Source organism: Girardinichthys multiradiatus, chromosome 24 (genome assembly GCF_021462225.1).
Source record: "Girardinichthys multiradiatus isolate DD_20200921_A chromosome 24, DD_fGirMul_XY1, whole genome shotgun sequence".
Lineage (NCBI taxonomy): Eukaryota > Metazoa > Chordata > Actinopteri > Cyprinodontiformes > Goodeidae > Girardinichthys > Girardinichthys multiradiatus.
Genome location: NC_061816.1, coordinates 12,762,510 through 12,789,568, shown reverse-complemented (window position 1 = coordinate 12,789,568; position 27,059 = coordinate 12,762,510). Strand labels below are relative to the sequence as shown.

The 27,059-nt window shown below is 37.4% G+C and overlaps 1 protein-coding gene across 1 annotated transcript in view; it reads left to right on the top strand.

Annotated features, from left to right (window-relative positions):
* Positions 1 to 27,059, top strand: part of LOC124861840 (FERM and PDZ domain-containing protein 4-like) — a 62,140-nt gene that overhangs the window by 26,470 nt on the left and 8,611 nt on the right. Inside the window, exons 2-11 of the mRNA XM_047355790.1 lie at positions 7,177 to 7,299; positions 14,150 to 14,301; positions 15,196 to 15,298; positions 17,170 to 17,215; positions 19,759 to 19,863; positions 20,090 to 20,197; positions 23,173 to 23,304; positions 23,773 to 23,892; positions 24,854 to 24,990; positions 25,304 to 25,430. Coding sequence (XP_047211746.1) covers positions 7,177 to 7,299; positions 14,150 to 14,301; positions 15,196 to 15,298; positions 17,170 to 17,215; positions 19,759 to 19,863; positions 20,090 to 20,197; positions 23,173 to 23,304; positions 23,773 to 23,892; positions 24,854 to 24,990; positions 25,304 to 25,430 — 1,153 coding nt within the window. The remainder of the gene's footprint in view (positions 1 to 7,176; positions 7,300 to 14,149; positions 14,302 to 15,195; positions 15,299 to 17,169; positions 17,216 to 19,758; positions 19,864 to 20,089; positions 20,198 to 23,172; positions 23,305 to 23,772; positions 23,893 to 24,853; positions 24,991 to 25,303; positions 25,431 to 27,059) is intronic.

The window sequence follows — 27,059 nt, the reverse complement described above, 5'->3', positions numbered from 1 at the left end:
CAGTACTACAGTATCTGTCAAAACGCTAATCCAAGGACATCACTTAACATGCCTCTTAAACTTTATAAGTCCATCTACAGTTTTCTTACATATAGTTTAGTTCTAAAACATCACCTTAAGCTAATGCTACTCATATCATGGATGCAAAGGAAGCTTAGTTATTCAGATGGTAATTACTGTCAAACAGTCTCTCCTTCATTTGACTCAAACAGAGAGAAAAGATGATGCTGCAAAAGCTAATTATTGGTAAAAGAAAGCATTTTGTTATCTAATAAACTTCATGCTCATAATCAGCTGCGGACAGCCCGTTGTCTGGCTGTTTATTACATGCTTGAGCTTTAAAAAATAATGGAAAGGTTGGTTGTGATTTTATTTATGTTTCTTATATTCAAGACTTTGGGGTTTTCTAGCTCTATAAGATGATTTGTTATTTAACTGTCAAACTTTAGCTTCTTAGAAAAAATATATTCTTCATAATTTAGATGGTTATATAAGGCAAATTAAACATTCTTACAGTTAAAACCACCATAGTTTCATTGTACCACAGTATTTCATTTGAGCTGAATACTTAGATATAATATTTAAATTTGAAACTTAATTGTATAAAATGATCTAGCTGCTTTTACTTAAAAACAGTAAAGTAACGTGCTTTTCCTGCTTAAATAACATAACACATCGATCATCATTGAATGTTACCTGGAACATTTATTTATTTTTTTAATTTTCATCTTATTAAGAGTTAAGCAAACATATAAAATAAATAAATATCCATTTTATTTATTTATTTCTTGTCTTTTTAAAGTCACACAAACATAACAAGCTGATAATAAATTGATAATTAGTTGGGTTCAGCACAGGTTTCCACACCATGACTTTTAATATTTGTTGGGGAAAAAAATACTTCAAAACTGAATTGGTCTTTTTTGTGAGCAAGGGAATAGTGTATTAACCTTGTTTCAGCCTGCTAACTGGCAGTGCACAGTAACAGATGTAGGAAGAGCAGCACTGAGCCACTTTCTTTGTCATCTCATTAAAAGAATTTTGAACCATAGGAATTCAATTCAATTCAAAAATAGCCTTTTAATACCAAAGGGAAATTAGCAGTATGATGGAAAAACAATTGTGGGGGGGAGGAAACAAGTGCAACACTATAAATTGTCTTATAGAAGCTCCTAAAGTTTCCCTTCAGATTTAAGCTGCCACAGTTGCTTCATCTAATCCCACAATGGCTCCCAAAGATGACGATGACCTCCGGGGCACTGTAGGGCCCACGCCAGCTGTCACAGGATTCCTTATTCTTCATGAATCAGATTGTATGTTCGGGCTCCAGAATGAGTTTGGAACTGTTCAGATGACTGATAACGTTGCATGAGGGATAAGGATTGAAACCTCTAAAGAAGAACAGTAGACCTATGGATAATGCCTTTTAAGCTCTAGAGTTTTTTTTTATTGTAAATATGCATTAGTTTAAGTTACATTTCTGCAAGAATCTAAATAAAGCATCGGTATATTTGACTCGAAGGGTTTATTAGGAATATGTTTTGTGTGTGTGGCACGGCGTTCTTGCTGACTGGAGCGATGGTTAAGTAGTATGGTCAGTGCCAGCTGGCTCGACTGCATTGTGTCCAGGTTTGACATATGATGCCGCAAAAAGCGACCTGACAGCCTCAGTAACCATTAACTTTGGTACTAAATGAGAGTGGACATTTATTGCTCAGCATTTGTCAGCTCTTTGAAGTGTGGAAATACATATAAAGGTGCAAGGACCATTCATTGAATGAACATTCAAGAAGATGTGCATTGTTGTGTGGTAAATAGTGCAAGCTTCATCTTTCTAAACTGGCTAATAAAAAATTGGACCTAATCAATAGCCATAATGACACTCTTTGTAGGATTGGAACAGATTAGCAGGGTTCTGTTTTTTTTATCTCTGAACTAAGAGGCATTATACCTCTCTGTTTACAACATTACATAAAACATATATAAGTATGCCAGCCTTTGCAATTATCCCTGCTTCATCATCGTCAGGTATACATTTAGCCTCCGTCTTGCTAGCACAAAAGCGTTTGTCAGTACACAGTCTAAGCAGTATTGAATAGCTTACATTAAACATAATGTTTCTTAGAGAATTAACTCTGAGGGACATTTTTGTCAAAGAAAGGAGAAGACATCGATGACGTTTCTGTTGTGAAGTTCACAGACCATAATAAAGTGAATGCCTGAGGAAAATTGATCCCTTGAGACAAAGTTTTTGAGAAACATGAATTAATCACCTTGATGGAAGAAGTCAATAAGCTGCCCTTTTCTGCCACATCAAATCTTAACACATGCTACTGGTTATGTTTCTTGTGAGTGCATATTGGATTTCTATCTTGTTGAAGGGAAATGGTTCAAGGGAACAGTCCTAGCGTCAATACATTAGGTTTGTCGTGTTCGGAGAAACCCTCCATAGTGGACTGCTGAGACATTTTTTATTATAATGCTTGATTTTTGTTGGAAGCTTGTTGGGATTTGTCAAAGTTTGCAAGATTAAGACAAAATATTTCATTAGCAACTCACCTACTCTTGCTGGACTACACCTGTCCAACTAATTGCAGAGATAGTGAATCGGCCAAAGAGATGTTAGCGCTTCAATGTGTTCAGACATCTAGATGTAGTAAAGACGACTTGCTGAAGTGACTTTGAGCTTAAGCAATGCACCCGTTGTTTTCTTTGGAATTTTGATGTTGTTCATGTTAATGTGCGAACCATCTACTAGTGCAACATTGGTATCACAGTGTTAACTGTTTAAAGAAATTCTCTGTTAACATTCATCGCCTATTTTCTTTACTTGTGTTTAGTATCTTTCTGTCTCTCTCTCTGTTGGTTTAGTTCAAAAAGGTACAAAAATAAAACATTTTATTTTACTTAGCTTTAGAGTCAATTTAATTCAATCAAACAAATGCTTTAATTGTTTCGTCTTAAGTAGTTGTTTCAAGTCTTTTTCTTGTGATGTCTGCAAACAGCACACAATATAGCAGTTTATAAACTTTACAGATACCATTATTACACAAAAGAAAGAATACTGGTCCCAGTACTGAACCTTGGAGCATCCAATACGAAGCTTTTAGTAACTGTTAATATATATAGTTTGATTGAACATACTCCACACTCTATTTTCTAAATAACTTCGTAGCCAACACAGTGCTACCCCTCTTACACCAAATCTTTGCTGTTTCCTTTGTAATGTTTTATGCTCAACATTTAAAAAGCTTCTTCAAATTTAAGAAAGCACCTACAGTGTTTTCATTTTTATCTGTAGCAGTTATTTTTTTCTACAAATTCCAGGAGTGCAATCATAGTTGATCTTCCTGTTAAAAAGCTGCTGGTTGCAGGTATCGCTGGTTGAAACCAGATACTGAAATGCAGAAAATTAAATAAATACCACCTTTTTTTTCTTTCTGTCTGACATTAAATCAGACTAAACTTTTCCCTTTTTTAGGTCCGTTAGGATTAGCAGAATTCTTTATTTTAGATAAATAACAGAATAATGAGTGGCATAATGTTTTTGAGATTTTTTTTCATCTCTTCAAATTCAAAACTTTACAAACATCTTCTTAGTAATGGGTAAAAATGCCTTTTGATCATTATATTTTTTCCCAAGCTTTTCACAGTAGTTTGGTGGGATTTCAGCCAATTCCTCCTGACAGAAGTGGTGTAACTCAATCATGTTTGTAGCCTCTTTGCTCGTAAACTTTTTAAGCTTTGCCCACAGATTTTGGCCACTCCAAAACCATGTAACTTTGTTCTCCTTAAGCCGCTTTTTAACTAATGGGTGTCGCCTTAAAATACAACCACATGTGATTGTGGTTACTTCAAATGTTGTGAATTAACCTATCAGAAGCTTTCAAATGCATGACATCATCTGGGCTTTTGCAGATGGCTTAAAGTCAACGATGGCTTTGTAATCTTAGTGTAGGTGAACTCCAGACTTTGAAAAAAAGAATTTGTCTCATATTCTTCTAGCATTAAGGTAATGCCTCCTTTTATAGTGTATGTAAATATTTGGTTTCCATGGTTTCCTAGTTTTATAGCGAGCTAGTTTTTTTTGGTAGCTAGCATGTTCATGTAAACATGTTTGTGTTTGACTTGTTTTCTTCCGTCTAGTTTAAATAGTTTTTTTTTTTATAAATAAAAATCTGTTATCTTTTTAACAGGTGCAAGTAAACGAATTCATTGCCGGCAACATAGTTTGAGATGAAATACTTAAAGATTTATTTATATGTTCAGAATATAGACACACATACACACACTCACGCAGCTGGATACACTCACACTGAAATACTCACACACAGAGCATGGATTTGTTTTCTCTGTGATGAGAGGGATTATGGGATAAAGGAGGCAAGGCCGCAGCAGTTTAGTTCAGTTTGGACCAAAGCTGCTCTGAGCAGCAGCACAATGACAAGCACAGATGACTGTCTGGCCGCACACAAGGGATATGCATCACCGTTAACACCACGGCCGCTGGATATATCGAACGCGAGAGCCTCTGATTGGGATTCGGGAGTGGTGCTGGATCTGTTGTTTTTTTCCACCTTTTTTTTCATTGGAATCACTTAAGATGGCCAGAAACACAAGCTTCCAAGTGAAACCCATGGATTGCAATGGAATGAAGAGAAGCCCAACAGTGTCGCTATCAGGAACGTCCTGATTTCTGGCTGTTTTCTTTAGTTTTTTATGCCTTTTATTAATGGAAGTATGGAAATATCCCTGTTTTCTGACACAAATGATGCCAGAATTTTTTCATTTTTATTCCAATTTTCTCAGGCGTAGTATACAAGAAGACCTGTATTTTGTTTTTACTCAGGATTTTATTTTCTGACTTCTCAAAGCAATGGCATGACAGAAAGATGTATCCAACCCATCGACAGCACAATGTGAGAATCAACCAGCTGGATTCTTACGGTGATGACGTTCTTATATAGTATGCATTTTCATTTATTCAAAGGAATCTTTTTCACATGCAAATATTAATTTACTTTGGTTGCTGATTTCACAACATAAAGAAAACATTTATTTCTAATCCTTGCATTAATTATGCATCAGCATTTTTGTCCCATGAAGATTTTATTTTTGATTTTTCAATATATCAACAATGCTAGTATAATTTGCAATAAACAAGTCAGCTTTCACATCAGATTTTTGCTTTCCATCACTTCACTTGTACAACTCCGGTGTGCGACTGCCACAACGGCGCTCGTATTTGCAGCCACTGATTGCCAAGCTACGGAATCAATGACCGGTTGTTTGACTGCGGTCGATTGCACTAAGCAGAACTAAACCACACAGCAAGACTCGCCGAGAGACGTGGAGTCACAATGACTGGATTGAGTGCATTCTAACCAGAGTGTCATAGAGTACCTTTGAGAAGAGCTGTAGGTTTTCTGAATCAAGAAGGTCCCAGAATAGATACCTTATAATTAACTACATGTAATATAATAATGGCATGTTAATATAGTTATTCTTTTTAAATCAGCGCAGTCTTGAAAAGTTGGGAAAAGTGTGGAATAGATTTAAGCATTTTCCAGATCTGGATAAGTATGGAAAAATGTTTTTAGCCTTTATTCCTTGTTCCATTATCTAAAAGATAAAAAATACATTCATCACTATAAAGTAAAGATCCTTTAATGTACAGTTTTATCGCCTGCCCCCTCTTAGACCTGGATATTAAACTGCACCTGTGGTTCTTTCAGGGGTTATGGCAAATCACCCAAGAATGTACTTTACTAATACTTTAAGCAAGTTAAAAATAAAATTTTTCAACCGTTTCATGTGTCTCAAATACTTTTAAACTAATGTTGCTGGACTTCATTGCATCCCTACAATATATAATTAATAAAAGTTTTTAACTGTGGCCCTTAGCCAGCTATTTAAATCCCAGTTTTCAAGCCAAATAAATGTAACGATACCTTTTCCCATTATGAGGGAGCCGGATGTGGATAATATAACAAGAACAGTTTGATTTTTAACTGCCAGTTTTAGGACCAGTAATTTTTACAGGGTTGAGGGTCATGCTAAATATACAGATAAATTCCTTAGAGCAGTGCTTTTTGCTTCCCCCATTATGGGGAGGGATGCACCGATCAGCCTTTTCCTGGCCAATACTGATTTCCAGTTTTCTTTTGAGGCCTATTCTGATTTTTGGTTTTTTGTTCACAATTTGCTGCAGTTTCTTTGATAAGAACAGTTTTAAATCCAACAGAAAATGAAGCAGTTACGTTAATCACCATTGTTGCATCAAAGCACATGTATAGATATTTACTAAATTGGAAAAAAGTCATCAGAGTACAGCTGTTGGTTGATATGTTTACAGACTGAAAGGACTGTGAGCTATTAGGTTTGATATATTTCATGAATGCATCAAATCTAGGTCATGAAGAGAAAATTGTCCGATGCTGGGCTTTATCCTATTGATTCATGTATCTCTAATTAGAATTTGCATTTTTTCACAGCATAAAAACACCTGAAATACTCAGCCAGAGATATAAATCACAGAACAAATGAATGGCACCACTTTATTTGTCAAAACAAATGATTGTTGATAGAAGAATATATGAATGAATAAGCATGGAAATTTAAAACATTTAAAACTAAATGTATTTTAAGACCTTATACTTAGAACGTTTTAAGTCCTTAAAAACAAGATTATTAAATGTTTTACTTTTTCTGACTTTTTAAGACCTGGTAAAAACTATTTTTACATTTTTTACAAACAGAAATATATCATATATCACAAGCTGTGCTTTAAAGAATATGTATTGAATGTGGGATAATTCAGTCCAAGCTGAGCAAGTGTGTGTTAAAGATCTAATTTTGTCAAGAGCCCAAATCAGAAACCAATTGTTTCAAGTTTTCTGATACTAAAACCCTGTTAGAAAAAAAGATTTTTAATCAAATGTCCAGATTTAAGAAAAACCTGATGGAAAAACCTTGGAATTTGAGTCGAGGAAATGTTGGGGATTTAGAAAAGGAAAGTCTGTAGGAACACTGATGCGATGAAGGTCAAATAAAGGACAAATAGTTAATAATTCATTTTGGTTATGTGTGTTTCTGCTGATTTCTTTTTGCTTTAGTTAGTTTATCAATATGTTTCGTGTATAAATGTCACCTGTTTTCCTTTTTCTCTTCTTTTAGCCATAGGAATAAGACGTCAGGCTGGCCGCCTCCCGCCCCAGGCTCCTGGGGAGGGCTGCAGGGGCCCCCATACAGCTGGGACAGCATGAACAACACCAGGGATGGTCGGGACTCCTTTACCAAGTACGATTCATCCTGCTCATGCATTGCAGCTGCTTAGTTTCCCACCACAAAGTTCATTACAGGGCACATATTATGCAAATGTCATGATTTTAGTTTACATGTTAACATCTATGCTGAAGTTTGTCAATGTTTAAAATAGATTTTAAAAAAAATGTTTCTTTACTTGAACCTGGAAAAAAAAATTTTAATCATACCTTTCTGATGATTCTTGCAAAATAAAGTGTAAATACTTAAAAAACTAAAATGTATGGTAGCTTAAGCAAGCTTAAAAACAAATGTTCATTTCTCTGTGTAAAAAGAAACTGGAGCCACCAAGAAGCCAAGACAAAGTAGAAAAACAATGAATTTCTTAAGTCGAGTATGAGGTGCACTTATTTTTTTGTCAACAGTGCATGACCTTGCTAGAACTCATGATAACAATAGTGGCTAAAAAGTACCATATGCACTATTTTTTCCACCTTTTGTACATCTATTTTGCATAGAGCAAGTGGGTGCTTTATTACCACAACGCCATCATTTATAGATAATGAACTTATAATCAACATTACATACATGTGGCTGTCTGTCATTTTGTTGGGTTAGATCAAGGATCATAATCTCTGAATCAGCTTATCCAAACAGAGGTCAGGATCACAACCGGGAAAACGGAGTGTAACATAACCAAAAAAAAGTATCATATTCCCTCTAAACATGATGATTGGATCTTGTTTAGGATTATTTATATCTGTACACATCTTCCACATACAACACAAGCAGGTTGTAAATTGAAAATTGCACATATTTGCATAAATGCTGAATTGAAATGTGGATCATTTTCAAAGAAGACCAATGCAAGAAACGTTTTGGTCTTTATGTAAGTGTCTCAGAGCCGGTTAGAATGTAGAAGGGGTCTGTCAGAACTCCTCGGAGACCTCCAACTTTTTAAGTCGGAATTATGACGTCAGAGATTCTTGTTGTATTTTGAACTTAATTAAAATGCAAAACATTGTCATTTTGTTAATTTTTCTCTTTTTACCTCCTAAACAATTGGAAAAAGAATCTATAAATAGTTTTTGATCCAAAGCACAAAAGGTTTTTCCATGTTTGCCTTATTATAAGAAAGGCCTACAGTTTCCTCACTTTTTAAAGTCGATTGTTTTCTATTTTCTTGATCTAGAAAAAATATAGCCTGTTCTCAGTGAAAAGAACAGAATCTAGGTCAGTCTTTCTTCAAAAATGCTCACTCTATTTAGCCAAGTTTAATGAATGGGCGTGCCCATGTCTGCTTTTGAGTAAAAGTCTTACTATAAAACTATAATTAAAGCAAAAAAGCACAGTAAATGAAATACAAATGTTTTGTGTTGTTCCTAACATCATAAAAATAGTTTTCCAATTGCATCAACTGCCTGCGCTGGCAGAAAATATTTGTACCATTCGCAAACAGTGGTACTTGGCCACAAAAAATCATCCCCCGGCCCGCCCTTTGGACACCCCTGGCGTAGATCATCCAGATTTTAGCACGGTCTTCATCCAAGGTGAAGTGGATCTTAGGGAGTAGGTTAAAAAATAAGAAATCATGAAGTACTGATGTATTTAACCAGAAGGTAGATAAACTTCATGTTGTACATAGTTTAGGAAGCCATTATGTACAGTCTAATCACCTGCATAGTTAAAACATTCAGCATGAGTTTTTCCTTCAGTTACCTCTGTCACCATACATGCCCGCAAAGTAAGAATTTTGTGCTCCTCTAGTAAACAGGTCCTATTAAATATAATCCAGTGAGTACTTTAGATGGATTGGACCATAGATGCTGGTGGAGAGAACTTCAGCACAAAAGGCCTAGTTAAATTTAGATTCTTGACTCTTAATATTTGTGTTAGATTTATCTCACTAATGATTGCCATGCTTTTTGAAATGTCTTCTTATTTCTTTACTTTGTATTGTTTTTTGCCCTTTTCACCTTTTCTGAGCCACATATTATCACCACATAATACCAGGCGTATTATCACAGTACTCTGCACAATAATAATAATAACATTCTACCGCATTTCTCCAACAACAAATTAGTTAAATGTTATGTTCTCTTGTCTTTCCCATTTTGAGAGGGTAGCGATGGAAATGTATACCACAGGGAAGTCATGGATTACTTAATAAAAGTTTATAGACCCTGACTAACTTACAAAAGAAAATGTACCAGCTTGTTATTCCATAGAGATCGCACTCAGAATTTGGTTGAAGCCCACCACACCTCGAAGATGGCTGGAAATGCAAAATGACATCTTGCAGACAAACTGTTCATAGTCAATGATTTAAGCAAATATTTAACATAGCCGAGTTAAATATTTTGATTGATTGATTGATTGATTGATTGATTGATTGATTGATCAATGTAGAGTTGGTGCCAGAGTCGGGCAACCTTCTTCTTTACAGGCTTTCTGGAGGTTTGTTCTCAGGACCACTCTAACAACGTAGACTTGGATTTCTGCCTAGACTTGGTCAACCAGAGCCAATCCACCACTTGTGGGCAGCGTATGAGCCGGGTGGTCACATACAGCCAGCGTATTAAAAGGCAAATAGAGTTGGCCAACTACCTATAGCTTTTTCTGTCAGCACAGATTCGCAGACATTTCATTTTAATGAAAACAAGCTAAATATTGATTTGCACATTCAATGTATTTTGAACATATAGCCACTCTGTTGAATAAATAGCAGTTTCACCCTCTGAATTTTCATGCAATGAACCTTTAGTATTGATCCTGAAGATGGCTTTTGAACTCTTAAATAAAATAAAATAAGTCGGTTAACCTTCGTAATCATTCCAATGCAGCTTTGGAAATACGTTATTATCTAGAAAGGTGTTTATTTCATCTGAACCAGTGGACCCACAATCCTTGGGCTGGTTTACATTATACATGTAATGGTAGAAATAGGTCCTTGTTGCTCTTGCAGTTCAGTGGCGGTTCCTAATATAGGCAATATGGCTTTGTGTCCAGGGCGACACGGTCTTGGGGACACTATGTGCTCTTCTCTTCTCACTTGTGTCCAGTTTTTTATTGCTTGTTAATATGTGTAGTCAGTCAAAACGTGGCACTTTCTTGTGGTGTGCACAGAATTAACATTGTGGAATATTGGTGAAAACCAGGTGAGCTTCTTAGTTTCCTCAGAATACTATTGAAATCTAAACCAGTCTAATCTATCTTTTATGTGTCATAAAATTGGATTTTAGCTGTTTTTCTTTCTGATAAGCTGTGAGAAAGAAAAGTTTGTTTTACAGAATTGGTTTTGTTGTGGAAGTAGATGTGGGGCTGCAGAGGGAGGTGTTCGCCCAGGGTGCCATTAAATCAAGAACCACCCCTGACAAACTTAACATATAAAGTGTCAGAAAGTCGAGACTTGGTTAACTAAATATTTTAAGCTTGTTATATAACTTACTCTGTTTTATGCTTGACCTTATTAAATCTGCTTCGACTCATGATATCCTAAAGTCCTTTTTGTCATGATATGTAATGCAGCTTATTTATACATTAGTTTAAATCTGACTCTAGTTATTTTATTTTAATAAATTTGTTTAACAATAATAATTTTTCCACTGACGATATTGAAAAGGAAGGAGCTGCAGAGAAGAATAATTTTTAGTTTTAATAAGATGCGACCTCTTTATTTCTGCTTTCCCCCTGGCCCTGACCTCTTCACCATGGCTCTGTCCTGCAGTGGGATTAAACCCCACTGACAGAGAAGATGAGTAAGCATTGCAAATTGGAACATGCTTTATTACAGGCAGATTTAGTTTGCAGTTTTGTCCTATCCACAATACAGCTTCATGTGATGAGACAAAAAACGAGAAAGTGCATCCTTTCTGGACGTTGGACCATGTTTGATGATAAGGGCACGTTTAGGTAAAGTGGATTTATTCTTTTCTAGACAGTATGCATCGAAGAGAAAGTTCTCACGCAGAGAGGCCATATGGTCTTATGAAAATAGAAACTTACAATACCAAAATGTTGCCAAGGGAGGGTTCTGAGCCATTAAAAAGCAGGAGAGAGATGATTTAGAGGGACTGAGAGAATGAGTTACCTCCACTTAAACTGTGTATCACCTGTTCAATAACCGACATTTTGCATGCTCAGTGTCATTCAGACAGACATTTCAGGCTCGAGACCAAATGTGCAATTAAATCATGCATTTGCATTTTAGTGATTCTCCAAAGGTGACTGCAATGACTTGCAATTCTGGAAAATAATCTTTACCTGGGTTTATTTTAAATCTGAACTTATTTTAAAGTTGTACAAATGACAAAGGGTGGCATATTTCAACAAAAATAGAAAAAATATAAGGCAGCCACTTTTGTTAAGCTTGAAATTCCTCGATTGCTTTCTTCGGCTATGTATCACTTTTATTACTTTATTCCCCCACGCACTGAACTGAGAAACGAACCGCTTCAGGGTTTTGAGAACCACAAAGATAAAAATGCCCTTGATAAGAGAGGTAACTACGCAGATCAAGCTTACCCAAGTAAGTTAGTTGGATCATGTGGGTCATCTTCTTTTATGCTGTTAAAAATCATCATTTCAAATATTGAAACAATGTAGTAACTGATATATATATAATTTCCATTCTTGCTTTGTTTTATTTGTCCCACAATTAAACTTACAATTATGCTATAAAGCTAGCACAAAAGAGTGTCTGAAACCAAATCCAGAGACATTTTCTGGTTTTGCTGGAGACTTTTGGAAACTGACATAAAAGAACATATCTCCTTCTCAATAAGCATTAGGGGCTATTGTGGGCCCCCTCCCGCATGATTCACAGGCGTTCCCGTCTAATTGCAGCAGACCCCTTCCAGCTGCATGCAGAGTAGGAGTTGTTCAACCCTTTACATCCAGGGCCAGAAAAGTGAACCCTCTCATTTAGCCCTCACACTGTCATTGAAAGATTTTTGCTGTTGTCTCTTTTTGGTAAGTTTCGGTTGTTAATGTATACTTCTAAACGTTTTTTAGTGTTTTTTACCCATGTTTTGTCTCACAGAACCTCAATCCCCTCTGTTACAATTTGTTTTTGCAGTTACCTGCACATTGCTTTTAATGCAAATTAGATTGTGACATCACTGCAACCTTAAGGACAGACAACTACTTTCCTTACTTTTCCTGAATGTAGAGTTGGCAACACTGATCAGGTCCTACCAGATGACATTTCTACTGACCATGCGTCAGTTTGTACCTTACAATTCATAAAATGTTGTTTTACGAGTCCAGTAAATAAAATCTGACTGAGGAAGTTGCTTGTAGTTATGTTTCCTTCATCAGGGGTCATTTTCCATCTTCCATCAAATTTTTTTTTTAAATGAAAATGTAAAATTGTCCTGAATTATATATTAATTTACTAATTCATCAGATTTTCATAAATGTATTATTCTGAGTGTGGCTGCGGTAAAACATTTTGGTTTCAAACACACGATCATTCCACTGAGCTTTTAAAGCAAACTGTTCATTTCAAGAACATTGATTTCATTTGACAGGTAAAGGTTTTTTTCTGCAAACCTACCTGCTACACCATCTATTTTTGTTTGGACGTATTTGTTAGCTTTAGCTACACTATTTCACCAAAACCAAGCCACATGATGAATTTCTGAGCTGCAGCTGCAGGTAATAGTGGATGTTTTACAAATTTGAGTTCAGTTACCTTAACAGAAATATGATTAGAATAGCATAATGTTCGCTGAATGTAAATTTAAGTACAAAATTAGTAAAATTGTTCTGCTTGAAAAACACTTTTAAAACAAATCTATAGACCTGGAAAATAATTAAAGTGTTTTTTTGCTTCATTGGATTTGATTAAAAATGCAAAACGAAGGAATAGGAGACAAAAAAAATAGTGTGTATAGTGTATAGTGTATAGTGTATCCAGAATGAGTTTTAACATAATAAACAGCAAACAAAATTGCAATGTTTACAATTCCTTTAAATTCTGTAGAAACCCAATATACTCTAGATCTGGGGTCTGCAACCTGTGGCTCTAAACTGTGCCATTTTAAAAATGTTCTGCGAATATCAACATCTCATAGAAAAAAAAAATCCATTCTCTTTAAACAAAGGTTTTATGTTTTCTTTCTTTTAAAACCTAAAGACGGGAATAAAATTATGGTTCTTTAAAAATGAAAGCAAATTTCTTATATTAGATATTAGATTCATCAAAAAAATATGAGTCACCTTTTATTCAAAAGGTCAGGTAACATTTGTGGCTTTCAAAAAGTTTTATTTAGCTGGACTGAAGGAAAAATGGCTCTTTGGATTGTAAAGGTTGCAGACCCCTGCTCTAGATAATCAACATTCAATATTGAAGTCAAGTATAACACACATACATATATATATATATATATAACATGAATTATTGTGACTTGATTGAGTAATCAGTGCACTTTTAATTTCCTACTCTGCAGAGTTTTATGTCTCCAGGAGGCAAACTGGTTCCAGATTACAAATCTGGGGGTTTTATGAATGCAGCAGAAGAAATGGCCTTTAAGCTTAAAATGTTCTGCATCCAAGTTAAACATGTGATTTATGAACAGCTATTCTAACCGCTCAAGTCCTACATTGTAATGTCATTATTATCTCTTTGAGCTAAAACCATTCCTTTTGTAAAGATGAATTCATTCATCTTCCTCTAATGTGCACTTACTCATTGTCTTTAATAGAACCCCCTTTAACCAGCTGCAGGGTCTGTATCCTAATAGCGGCCATCTTGTCCATTAATTACGATGTCATTTGGAAGTGAAAACGTCTGCTGACTCATTTTATGTCCCTTGTGGTAAATGGGTCAGCAAAATGTCCGAAGTTGTTTGGTTTCATTATACAAATGCTTTGTGTTTTCCAGCCAAGGGTCCCAGAGCAGCTCCCTGGAGGAGGTTCACCTGGATGGTCTCCCTCCGGCTCCTCGTCTGGTGGAGATGAGACGGGATCCGGTCCTGGGCTTTGGGTTTGTGGCTGGCAGCGAGAAACCGGTGGTGGTCCGTTCTGTCACACCTGGTCAGTCAAAATCACACATGAAAATCTATTTTTGAAATTAATTTGTAGAATCTTAATTTAATATCCTGCTGAAGAAGAGCATACCCACAGCATGATGTTGCCCCCACCATGTTTCATCATGGGGATGGCATATGGGCCAAGACATTGTGTTTTGGTCTCTTCAGACCCAGGCAACCACTTCCATATGTTTGCTCAGTCCTCTATACTACCTATAGGTTTCTTTCAACAATAACTTTCTTTTAGCTACTTTTCCTTAAAGGTCAGATTTAATAGGTTTCCTGTAACCAGATTCTCCTACCTGTCCTGTGGATTTCTGCAGCACCTCCAGAGTCACCATGAACCTCTTGGATGCTTCTCTTCTTACCTCAGCTTGCCACTTTAGGTAGACAGCTATGTTTTGGAAGGTTTGCAGATGTACCATTCTCTTAGTCAGCGTATGCAGTGCTACTAGTTGCTTCTTTGACTCTTCTGAAGACTGCAAGCTTTTGCAGCCAAGCACAATAGTCACATGCGAGAAGGTAAATGAAGCCCAATGATTGTTTAGGGTCTCCTTTCTTCCTGTAAGCATGTTAGTAGATTGGTTGATTGCAATATTGCTGCTAGGTTTACCACACACTGCTCTCAGCAATCAATCAAAGCTGAATTTCAAGCAGACTCAACTAATGGAGATTCTGTGCTGAGTGTCTGGCCGAGGAAGAAAATGCAGATGCTCACACCTGTCACATGTGTCAGGAGATGAACACGTGCAACAAATAAGATCTATTTCAGAACAGCGCTATGTACACACTTTCTAGTCAGTTCACTTAATCATACTTATACCGATTGTCTCCAGCTGCGTCTTCAGCGGGGCACTTTAATCAGCTTTGGCTCAATTCAATGTTTTTCTGCGTGCAGGTGGTCCATCTGAGGGGAAGCTGCTGGCGGGCGACGAGATTATCATGATCAATGATGAACCAGTGAGCTCAGCCCCCAGGGAACGAGTCATCGATCTCGTCAGGTAGATGCACAAAGTTGGCTTTGGACATAAATATTTAAATGACTACAAGCTTCTGATACTAAACAGTGGCATGCAAAATGTTTAATTCATTTATTGTTTTGTAGTGACCATCTAAGAAAGCCCTCAATATGTTTAGCTGAGCTTCACTGTCCTCCTGAGGCGTCCTTTTTATTGAATTGTGTGCTTTTGTTTATTTATTTCAAACTCCTCTCAGGCCTGTTTTAATATACTCCAGGTTTGTGGAGATGTTTATTTGCCAAAATATGACTTGAACATGTGTTCCCATTCAGGTAGAACTTGTGAGTTGAATTCTTCTTCAATGTCCTTTGCAGCCAAATTGCAGATTAGATATACCTCCTTGGAAAGTCTACAAGCAGGTCATTCTGTAAATGTTTTCCAAAGAGATGATATCCTATCCTCTTTTAGTCCCTTTGTGGTTAGCTGCTGATTTTAAAGGTGTAGTTAAGGAGGCCCCTTCTCAATATATGTGATTTTTGGTTGCTTTACCTTTAGAAGAAATGTGTCTATCTTTAAATTCATGTCTTTGGAAATTAGTTTTAATGTATTCCTGTTTTAGAAAGGTTATATTTATAGGGGGTTTAGTTGTCCTGAAGCATCTGCGTAGTTATGCTGTTGTGGGCTCAGACTGCTGGAGGAGTTACTGACCACCTTTCCGTACTCTATTTTCTTCTACTACTTTCCATTTGTACTCTACTTTCAATAGTTGCAGTAATGTTTCCATAGAAGGTAGGCCTGACTCAGTGTGGTTGTTCTTATTTGTGTCTCTCTCCGAACCGTAGTCATTGACAGAGCTATTTCTTACTCCCTTAGTTTATATTTGCCATATACATTTCTGGCTCAGTTTCTTTTTATTTGTTTTGTTTAGTGGTGTCTCTTTAGGTAGAGCCATTAACAAACCTAATGATGCCAGTGACTTTGTGTACTCTCTTGGCCCAGTGTATCTTTGTATTGTTGTGTCTCTTTCCTGGGAGGAGCTGTGTCTTTATTGCAGTTTGCTTATTATATTTACTTGGTTTTCTTTCTCGAAATATTCCTGGCAGAGTGTTTGCGTGTTTTGTTTTTCTCTCTTCTTCCTGTCTTCTCAGCTGTCAACCATTTGCTACAGATGGTCGCTCACACTGAGCCTGGTTCTACAGAAGGTTTCTTCCTGTTAAAAGGGAGTTGTTCCTCTCTGCTGTCCCCACATGCTTGCTCAGCATAAAGGATATCTGTAAAATCGATAACTTGATGCCGTCGGGTGTTCTTCTTAAGATAGACAAACTACAAACTTGCATTGTATCTATTGGCTGTATGTAACTGGATCTGAATCTGACAATACGACTTAACAGTAATACATTTATTTAAATTGGACCCGTTTGTCTTATGAATTCGCACTATATAAATCATCTGAATTAAATTACTTCAGTATTTATTGTTGCAAAAAAAAGAGCCAATCAAGGAGTTTTCATCTGATTGAACTCGAAATTATTAAGTTGCCATTAAAATCCTTATTAGTACCACTCCAGTGAAATTCTTGCAGTGTATTAGCAACGCTTTCCACTCAATTGCTTCATTCTAAATGCAGTTCTGTTCAAGAGACAGAACATTGAGAAACATGTTTTGGTGTGCTCATCTTTCCCTGACTCAAATCCTGTTTCACCAAATCACTTTTGCATTCTTGTTTTCTATTAAAATGAGAGATTAATGAGGATGTGGTTGAAAGCCTCTGGTTTGATCCGCATCAGTTCGACCGTTGCCAGAGGCATTTCATTCCACCTCACCCAAGCTAATCATTTTCTTCCTGTAAGTTGGTTGTCGTTGTTTCTCAGTGATTGTTTTGTTGGGATTTAATTGACTTTCCCTAAATGCAGGAGCTGCAAAGAGTCCATCATGCTGACTGTTGTTCAACCATATCCAGTGAGTAGACATACAGGATTTCTCTTCTATTTTTACAGAAATTAATGCTTGTGATGCAACTGATAACTTGCACTTTAAATTTGAACTGAAACTGTGAGTCAAGTAAAGCCAATCCATTTCAGCTGTACCCTTTCTAGCTTCTTAATCCAATACATTTTTACAGATTCTGCAATGTAAGTCTCCTTCATATACACTTTCAACCACAATTAAAGCCTATTTGCAATGTAGCTCAATCATCTGTGGCCAAGAACTTCATTATTCAGCATTTGCTCTTCTGTTTTCATGTGAGCTTAATCCGAATTTGACGTTCTTCATGTCACGGCAGATCATTTATTATAGAAATGGTTTAACTGCTGCTTATTAAATCAGCTTCGAATGCAGTGTAGTCCATAACTCTTGAAATATTTTACACACTTTACATTTCAGTGATATATCTGAGTTAGTGTTGTAAAAAAAAAGCTATTCACCATGTTACAGATTTCTTCAATTTTTGCTTGTGTCACATTTATATGTTTCAGATCATCAAACAATGTAAATGTAATTTTCAAATGATGAGTTGATTGATGAAGGGAGAAAAGCTGTCCAAACCACATGGCCTATGTGGAAAAAGTAACAGCCCCCTCTATTAAATCAGGAAATACCTGTAATTAATTAATTAAGGTCAATTTCACTGATACACTCTGGTCTGATTATTGCCAGGCCTGTGCAATAAAAAAATCACTTAAATAGAACCTTTCTGACAACATGAAAAAATAAACGTTTTTGAGTAGCCTAGTCAAAGTTTCCAATTTAAAGCCAACTTGTATCTAATTTTACGGCATGGCCTCCATGCAATACCATTATTTTGGCTCTCCATGCTCAAAAATCATCCATTGTACATGAATTGAAATAATTGTTCATAGAAGAGTGGGCCAAAAATAATGATTACCCTGGTCAGTTTAAACAGCTTTTTCCATTAATTAACTAAATCATCATTTGAACTCTGCAGTTGTATTTATGCAAATTATGGTTAACATTTTTTTTTAATCTTTTTTTAAACTGCCCAATTTCTGGATTTTTCAAATTAAGTCCTGTTAAAACAATTTGCCCTCTTGACCCTATTTGAATAAGTAATTAGCTTCGACATCAACATCCAGAACCAGTTAATAAAAATGTATACTAAATGAAGACACTTTAAAAGAGTTGTCTACTGCAGGAAAGATCCAAACGTTGTAAATCTTTTCACAGAAACCAACTTTAAAAATCCTTAGCTTTCTGTTTAAAGTTTTATCAGAGGTGGAATGAAAAGGCTGAAACGGCTTTTATGTGAAGGGGAACATCTGTGTTCAACAGGAGCCTTTCATTTAAAAGGACAAAAAACAACTTTCAAGGAGCACTTTCTTGGGTGTTTAATATGCTGTTTAAAAGTCAAAACCAAAGTTTGTGATAATACTGTTAATGGTCTGCATCTGTGTGAATCCATTATTAAAAAAAATAGACCTTAACATCTGCACACTTAAGCAACAGTTGCTGAAAATAGAAAAATCAGATGCAGAGCAAACAGCAGAGTTGTAAGTACGAGCTGTGGTCTTTGTAAAGCTAAGATGTGCTAAAATAGATTTCTCTTTAAGCAATACATTAAAAGCTATAAAAACAGCAATTAAAAATATTTTTCTTGCCCTCCTGCTGTGAAATGTCATTAAACATTTATTGTAGAAGGACCAGAATCATGCCTTATGAGTGGGAGAGCAGTTGTAACGCAAGGCTTACTGTTCTGAAACAAAGATGAAACGATTGCATAGTTGACACCTTAAACTGTCTTTAGCACCTTCTGTTTGCAATTATTGTGGATATTATAGATCACTACATTAACTCAGAGTTTTCCAGAAAGCTGCTAACAATACAATTCCAATTTTCTACAATGAGCTAAGTTTCAAAGCTCAAAATAATTAATTAGAGCAGCGTGGCTGTAATATGTTTAGCCCTTAGAATGAAGTGCAGACATCCCCCGGCATGTAGTAGAAAATACAGTGTCCTTTGAGTATATTTCTAAACACCATAGATGTTAATATTTAACTTTAAGTCTTCTTCCTAGATTAACAACTTCCACACCACAAACAGTGTGGCTGTCAGAGAGTAACGTTAGTGCTTAGATATGGTGCATTCACTGATCGATAAAAGATCAGATTTATGAGTCTCAGGCCAGGCGGTCAGCAGTCAGGATTGATCCAGCGGAAAATTGACTGATTCTGGTCACCCGTCGATTTATTGGGGCATCTCCAATATTTCAGGTGATTAGGAACGGTTGCCTTTTCTTTATGTATTTGTCTTGCTCTTCATGAGTCCATTTAATATGCAATCCAGTGCTGTTGTTTCACTTCTGTTAGCTGCAGCAAAGTAATTTAAAGCTGATTTTGCTGCTTTAAAGTGATTTAAAAAAAGATTTATTACATTGCAAATGTGAAACTAATTGCAGGCTATGATTATTCTGTTCCCTCTTTCTTGTTCCAATGCTTCTCTTTATCATTTTTTCTTTCTTCTCTTTTTGGACGACTGCCTCTCAGTCTCCTAAATCAGCGTTCATCAGTGCAGCCAAAAAAGCCATGCTCAAGTCCAATCCGGTCAAAGTGCGCTTTGCTGAGGAGGTCATTATAAACGGCCAGGTCCCGGTCAGTCCGACCACACGCACACACACACACACACACACACACACACACATATAAACACATGCTTATGTATGACCTATATAGGCAATGCCAGATGGTTTCCGCTTAAGACAGACAGTTTGCTGAATGCAAAATAGATAAGACAATCACAAAATGAATTCCTTTCACGTATTAGAGGGACTTCATATGCACAGATGAAAAAAAAAACGATGATATTCCTTCTTTGCAGAATCCGGTGAGGGACAACTCTCTTCTGTTCATGCCAAATGTCCTGAAGGTCTACCTAGAAAACGGGCAGACAAAGTCTTTCCGTTTCGACAGCAGTACCTCCATCAAGGTGTGTGCTTGTTCTATGTCTTTGGGGCACACTATTCATTCATTTGAAATGGCAAAGATACTATTCTCCTTTATAGTCTACAGGTCCTTCTCAAAATATTAGCATATTGTGATAAAGTTCATTATTTTCCATAATGTCATGATGTAAATTTAACATTCATATATTTTAGATTCATCGCACACTAACTGAAATATTTCAGGTCTTTTATTGTCTTAATACGGATGATTTTGGCATACAGCTCATGAAAACACAAAATTCCTATCTCACAAAATTAGCATATCATTAAAAGGGTCTCTAAACGAGCTATGAACCTAATCATCTGAATCAACGAGTTAACTCTAAACACCTGCAAAAGATTCCTGAAGCCTTTAAAACTCCCAGCCTGGTTCATCACTTAAAACCCCAATCATGGGTAAGACTGCCGACCTGACTGCTGTCCAGAAGGCCACTATTGACACCCTCAAGCAAGAGGGTAAGACACAGAAAGACATTTCTGAATGAATAGGCTGTTCCCAGAGTGCTGTATCAAGGCACCTCAGTGGGAAGTCTGTGGGAAGGAAAAAGTGTGGCAGAAAACGCTGCACAACGAGAAGAGGAGACCGGACCCTGAGGAAGATTGTGGAGAAGGGCCGATTCCAGACCTTGGGGGACCTGCGGAAGCAGTGGGATTGAGTCTGGAGTAGAAACATCCACAGCCACCGTGCACAGGGGTGTGCAGGAAATGGGCTACAGGTGCCGCATTCCCCAGACCTGGGCTACAGAGAAGCAGCACTGGACTGTTGCTCAGTGGTCCAAAGTACTTTTTTCGAATGAAAGCAAATTCTGCATAGTCATTCGGAAATCAAGGTGCCAGAGTCTGGAGGAAGACTGGGGAGAAGGAAATGCCAAAATGCCTAGAAGTCCAGTGTCAAGTACCCACAGTCAGTGATGGTCTGGGGTGCCGTGTCAGCTGCTGGTGTTGGTCCACTGTGTTTTATCAAGGGCAGGGTCAATGCAGCTAGCTTTCAGGAGATTTTGGAGCACTTCATGCTTCCATCTGCTGAAAAGCTTTATGGAGATGAAGATTTCATTTTTCAGCATGACCTGGCACCTGCTCACAGTGCCAAAACCACTGGTAAATGGTTTACTGACCATGGTATCACTGTGCTCAATTGGCCTGCCAACTCTCCTGACCTGAACCCCATAGAGAATCTGTGGGATATTGTGAAGAGAACGTTGAGAGACTCAAGACCCAACACTCTGGATGAACTAAAGGCCGCTATCGAAGCATCCAGGGCCTCCATAAGATCTCAGCAGTGCCACAGGCTGATTGCCTCCATGCCACGCCGCATTGAAGCAGTCATTTCTGCCAAAGGATTCCCGACCAAGTATTGAGTGCATAACTGTACATGATTATTTGAAGGTTGACGTTTTTTGTATTAAAAACACTTTTCTTTTATTGGTCGGATGAAATATGCTAATTTTGTGAGATATGAATTTTGGGTTTTCATGAGCTGTATGCCACAATCATCCGTATTAAGACAGTAAAAGACCTGAAATATTTCCGTTAGTGTGCAATGAATCTAAAATATATGAATGTTAAATTTTCATCATTACATTATGGAAAATAATGAACTTTATCACAATATGCTAATATTTTGAGAAGGACCTGTATGTGAATTTTGATGCAGTTTTAATCCTCAGGTGAGTTGAACCTAAATGGAGAAGAAATACAACCTCCTGCCAACAATACCAAATGGTTCTAGATGCATTCATCATTGCATTCATTTTCTGCATGCAATGATTTTTTTTTTTTTTGGGCAATAAAAAAATTGATGAAGATTAATTGTTTTCCAGCTGTCTTAATTATATCTGGTGACAATAAATGTGCAGAGTTTCTTACTTTGGAAACCAACAGGACTTCCAAAATCTGAGCCTCAGCAGATGTTTCTGATTGAGAAATTCCCAATCAGATGTCAATTGCCGTTTACAACCTGCTGAAAAAAAGGCTACTTTTTGAATTTATAATCCAAATTCTAAAAATACCTGAAAATTGGAGTCAGATTTACAGTCATACATGGTACATTTTTTTCCACATCGTGTTTATGTATAAGGAAGCTTGTTTTTGTTTCACTGACAAATATATTATAAATTGTATTTCTTGCAAAGCTACCTTAGCTAACCATTAATATTGTATTAATTGATTAATTAATTAATTAATCAATCTATTATTTAAAAGAAAGAAACATTTCTCTAAATTAATGCATGTTTTTTTATTTAGAGCAATTTAAGTAGAGAATTTTGGAAAGAAACAAAAAAGATTAAAACACAATAAATGTTAATTTCTATTAAATATTTAAGCAAATGGTGCCTAAATGATCAGCATAACCATTTTTTGTTTGCCTTATTAAATTAGACTTTCCTTCCAGTATGTGTTTTTTTCTATATAAATAATTCCTTTTTTGTAATGATAACAGATCTGTAGATATTATTTTTTGCCAGCTAAGGACTACTAGTTGTGAATCACTGAGTCACAAACTGCAAATAAAATAACATATATCTGCTATGGAGCTACTGCACACATTCTAGCTTCTTAATTAGCTTTTTTTTTTTTTCAACCAAATATGTTTATATACCCATAATGTTAGCTAACATTTTTACAGACCTCTGCTTCATTCATGGAGCAATCTCTGAATGCAGGTTCTGCATAAAACTGATCTATTTATGTGCAGATTAGGGTATATTACGTTTTGATGGAAGAGTCAACAAAAGGCCTTTGCTCATGAAGTCTAATATTTTTTTCCGGTTGGGTTGTTGATTTGTGTTGTTTGGACACGGTGTTTTACATGAAATGCTTTGTGAAGATGAGATCATTTTTGCCTTTGAGTTCTGATCCACCCTTTAGTGGTTATTTAACTGTATTCTGCTTTGCTGATTTTCTGTTTTAGTTTTGTTTCACTCTTACATATATTTCTTTTTTGTTCCTGTTATTCCAGGAAGTGATTCTGACCCTGCAGGAGAAGCTGTCGATCCGCTGCATCGAGCACTTCTCCCTGGTGTTGGAGGACAGGACTGAAGGTTCTGGAAACAAGCTGCTTCTCCTGCATGAGCAGGAGACGCTTACTCAGGTCAGAGATGTTTCTTTTTCCTTCTTCATGCCCTTTTCTGTCTCACACACACCCATAGACACACACATTACTGCTCAGTATTCAAACAGTACTTAGACCCGGGTGCCATTTATCAGCAGTGACACAGCAGGGGTGACAGTTCGCATTACACCTCTCCCTCCATCATGCTCTTGCACACACGAACAGCACATGGCACACGCCAATACCCAGTGACCGCTACTTTCTAATGAGGTGGCTGGATCACAAGAGGACAATTTTAATATGCAAGCCACACACTTCAGAGGCAATGTTCTGTTTAAGCAGTGCTTAAGGGTCATTCTTCTCTGACAAAGCAGATAAACCATTCAAACTGAGCATATAACTAAAATTCAGATCTGGCTAAAAGCAACGCTCTCAGCATCCTAACAGAACATACTATATTGGGTTGTGTCAATTTGTTTTTCCTTTTTTCACTTCTGCCAAACCCAGGTTACCCAGAGGCCTGGTTCTAACAGGATTAAGTGTTTCTTTCGAATCAGCTTCATGCCTCGGGACCCAGTCGAGCTACTCCGCCGGGATGCTGTGGCGTTTGAATACCTCTACGTACAAGTAAGCTGGGGTGCAAGATCCAAAACAAAAATTTGTACCTGTAAAACGGTGTATTTAAATAACCACATATCTAAACTATTTGCTATGAGATGTAAATTAGTGATAAATAACCCAATCAGTTTGGGTTGTTAAATAATCTTAATCAAAGAACTCATTTTAAATGATAAACATGTTACTTCATCCCTTGATAATAGTTATAGTAGAATAGCCTGAGTTTATCATCCTGAGCTTCCGGGTCAATCGGGTCCTGGAAGCTGTATCCCTTTGAAGGCATCTCAACCCACCAAGGTTCAGAAATCTACGGTGTTTTTAAGTATTTACACCTATCAAACTCTTGAACATTTTTCATGCTACAATCACAAAATTCTGCGTAATTTTGTGGGAGTTTATGTCATAAACCAACACAAAACGTTCATCAGAGTGAAGGGGGAAGGAAGAGGAGATGTAATTTTTTTATGTTTTCTTTATGGAAATCTGTTGACCATCTCTGTTTCTGCTACAGAAAAATGTTCCATCAGCAAAAGGCTGCCTCCACCATGCTTTACAGTTGAGATGCTGTGTTCAGGGTGATGTGCAGTGTTGGTTTTGCTCCACACCTAATGTTGTGAATGTAGATCAAAAAGTTTAATTTTGTCCTTCTCCCACATGTTTGCTGCGTCCCCTACATTTTGCAACCTGTAAACAAGGCTTCTTATCCCTTTCATTTAACAATTACCTCTTACTGCCACTCCGCCATAAAGGCAAGACTTGTGGAGTACACCTCTCGTAGTTAAACTGAACCATGGATCTGTGCAGGTCCTCCAGAGTTCCCATGGACCTCTTGCTGTCTTTTCTGGTTGAAGAGGTGTAAATAATGTCAAATACGCCGTTTGTTTCAATTTAAAGGGGGTTTTGCAGAGAGGGTTGTAGTTCTAATGCCCTGAAATGGACTCATATCATTTTGCATCCTGGTTTTTTGCAGTGTTGTAACGACGTGGTCTTGGAGCGCTTCGGCCCGGAACTGAAGTACGATGCTGCACTGCGACTGGCCGCTCTGCAGATGTACATCCTGTCCATGACGACCAGACAGAGTCAGAAGGTTTCACTAAAATATATTCAGTAAGTTGGAAGCGTGAGTTTGACATTTCTGCCAAGATCTGTAAGTTAAAAAGGACAGGCTGGGGAGTGTCAGCACTTGGACATGCAGAGCGTCTCTGCCTGTGTGCATGACCAATTTAAGAAACACTTTCAAAAGAAAAAGCTGTCCTCCTTAGAGATTCGGTTCAGTGTTTTTATCTCCCTGACAGCCCGTTTGTCAGTAAACGTCATCCCTTCTCCGGCTGTCTATCGCAACTGTTTTAAACTAGTTCCGGGGAGAAGACTTTGTTTTCTAAGCGAGGTTTTATGCTGTGAATAAATCGTCTCTCCACAGAAAGGAGTGGGGTCTGTCGCTGTTCCTGCCTCCAACTGTGCTGTCCAGCATGAAGGAGAAAAACATCAAGAAGGCTCTGACGCACATCCTCAAAACCAACCAGAACCTTGTGCCTCCGGGGAAAAAAGTAACCAGTTCTCTTTGTCTTTCCTTGCCCTTGATATTAACTTCCAACCCACACTCATACACACATATGCACACAAACACACTGACTATGATTTCTGATGCAGTACCCCAAAATAGCTCTGATGTCATACTCATCCTTGTAAACGTTCTCACCTTTGTCAACCTAAGACCCTCCGTCAAGCTAGACCTTGCATGCTAATGCAAAAAACAAGCAACATGCATTGACAGAGTCTGTGCATAATGAGGTATTCATATTCAGTCACACATGTCCCAGTCAGGAGCAGCTCATCTGACCAGGGCTGAACTTTTCAGCACTCCGAAACTCCAGCTGGTTTTATCTACAGCATTCATGGTGACTTTTGGAGGTTCAAATAATCAGCAGGATTAAACTCACTTCAACTATGCATAGGCTTCAAAAAGTCCGAATAGATTTGATAAATGTTTATAAGCAGTTTGTAACCGTCTATCCTCAAGGGTTTCCTGAAGATAGACAGATACGTATTGACGGTAGGTCATTCAGCAGCGCGGAACGCATTTGAAGAGTCAAGTTTGTCTTAAGCGTGGTGTAGGCACTGCTAGCCAACAATCCCTTGATGACCGGAGGGACAGAGTCGTGACATAAACCTTTACAAGACCATCCAAGTAGATGTTAGCCATTCTATTAAGCACTTTGTAGGTTAACATCAGTGACTTGAATTGATGCGGGTGTCCAACGTTAGCCAGTGGAGCCTGATGTTCCCTAATGTGAAGCAGGACGATCGAGTGACAAAGGCAAAGTGATCTTTAAAGGTCAGCCGGCCATCTTTGATACAGATATTGTGGTCTATGATCGGTTCGCCTTGGAAGACAAATAGTTCAATTTTAGACTGCTTTAGCTGGAGAGGACAGGGTTTAATTCATGTTGCAATGTCAGAGGGACAGTCCGAGATTTGTGCTGAGACTGTGTGGTTGTCAGGTGGGAGTGGGAGATAGAGCTGCGTATCATCAGCAAAGGTGTGCCATGAGAAGCCGTGTGATCGGATGATCTGACCCAGTGAGGTGATGTACATGGCAAAGAAAAAAGGTCCCAGAATTGAGCCTTGAGGGACCCCTGTGGAAAGGTGGTGCACCGCAGAAATGTGACCAAGCCAGGATACGTTGAATGACCGACCAGTGAAGTACAATTTTAGACCAGAAGTGTTCTCTCCCTGTAATGCCCTCGCTGTTTAAAGTGTCAGATGCAGCCGATAAGTTGAGCAGAATAAGTACTGAGGACTAGGCTATCACTTTGTTTTCTTTTAAGGCTGCTGTCACAGCCATCAACGTCATTAAGTTTGTTGATGATTTGTCATTATTAATCATTTATAAATGCTTTTTGCGGGTACACATATTGTAAAGTGGAATAATCCTAAAAAGTATCTAAACTATCCAGCAAAACTCAGTAATGGATATCTTGCAATGTAAGCCAATATCAGAGAGCTCAGTTTCCATCCAGAAAACTATTCAATACTCGACTGATCCTCAAAACTACCTGACCTTTTGTTCACTGCAGTAAACACGGGTACTCAATTATACGTTCATTGTGATCCCAGATGCACAAACATGAATAATCAAATGTGAAACTCACAACTGGGTAAAGATTTTCTTCCTA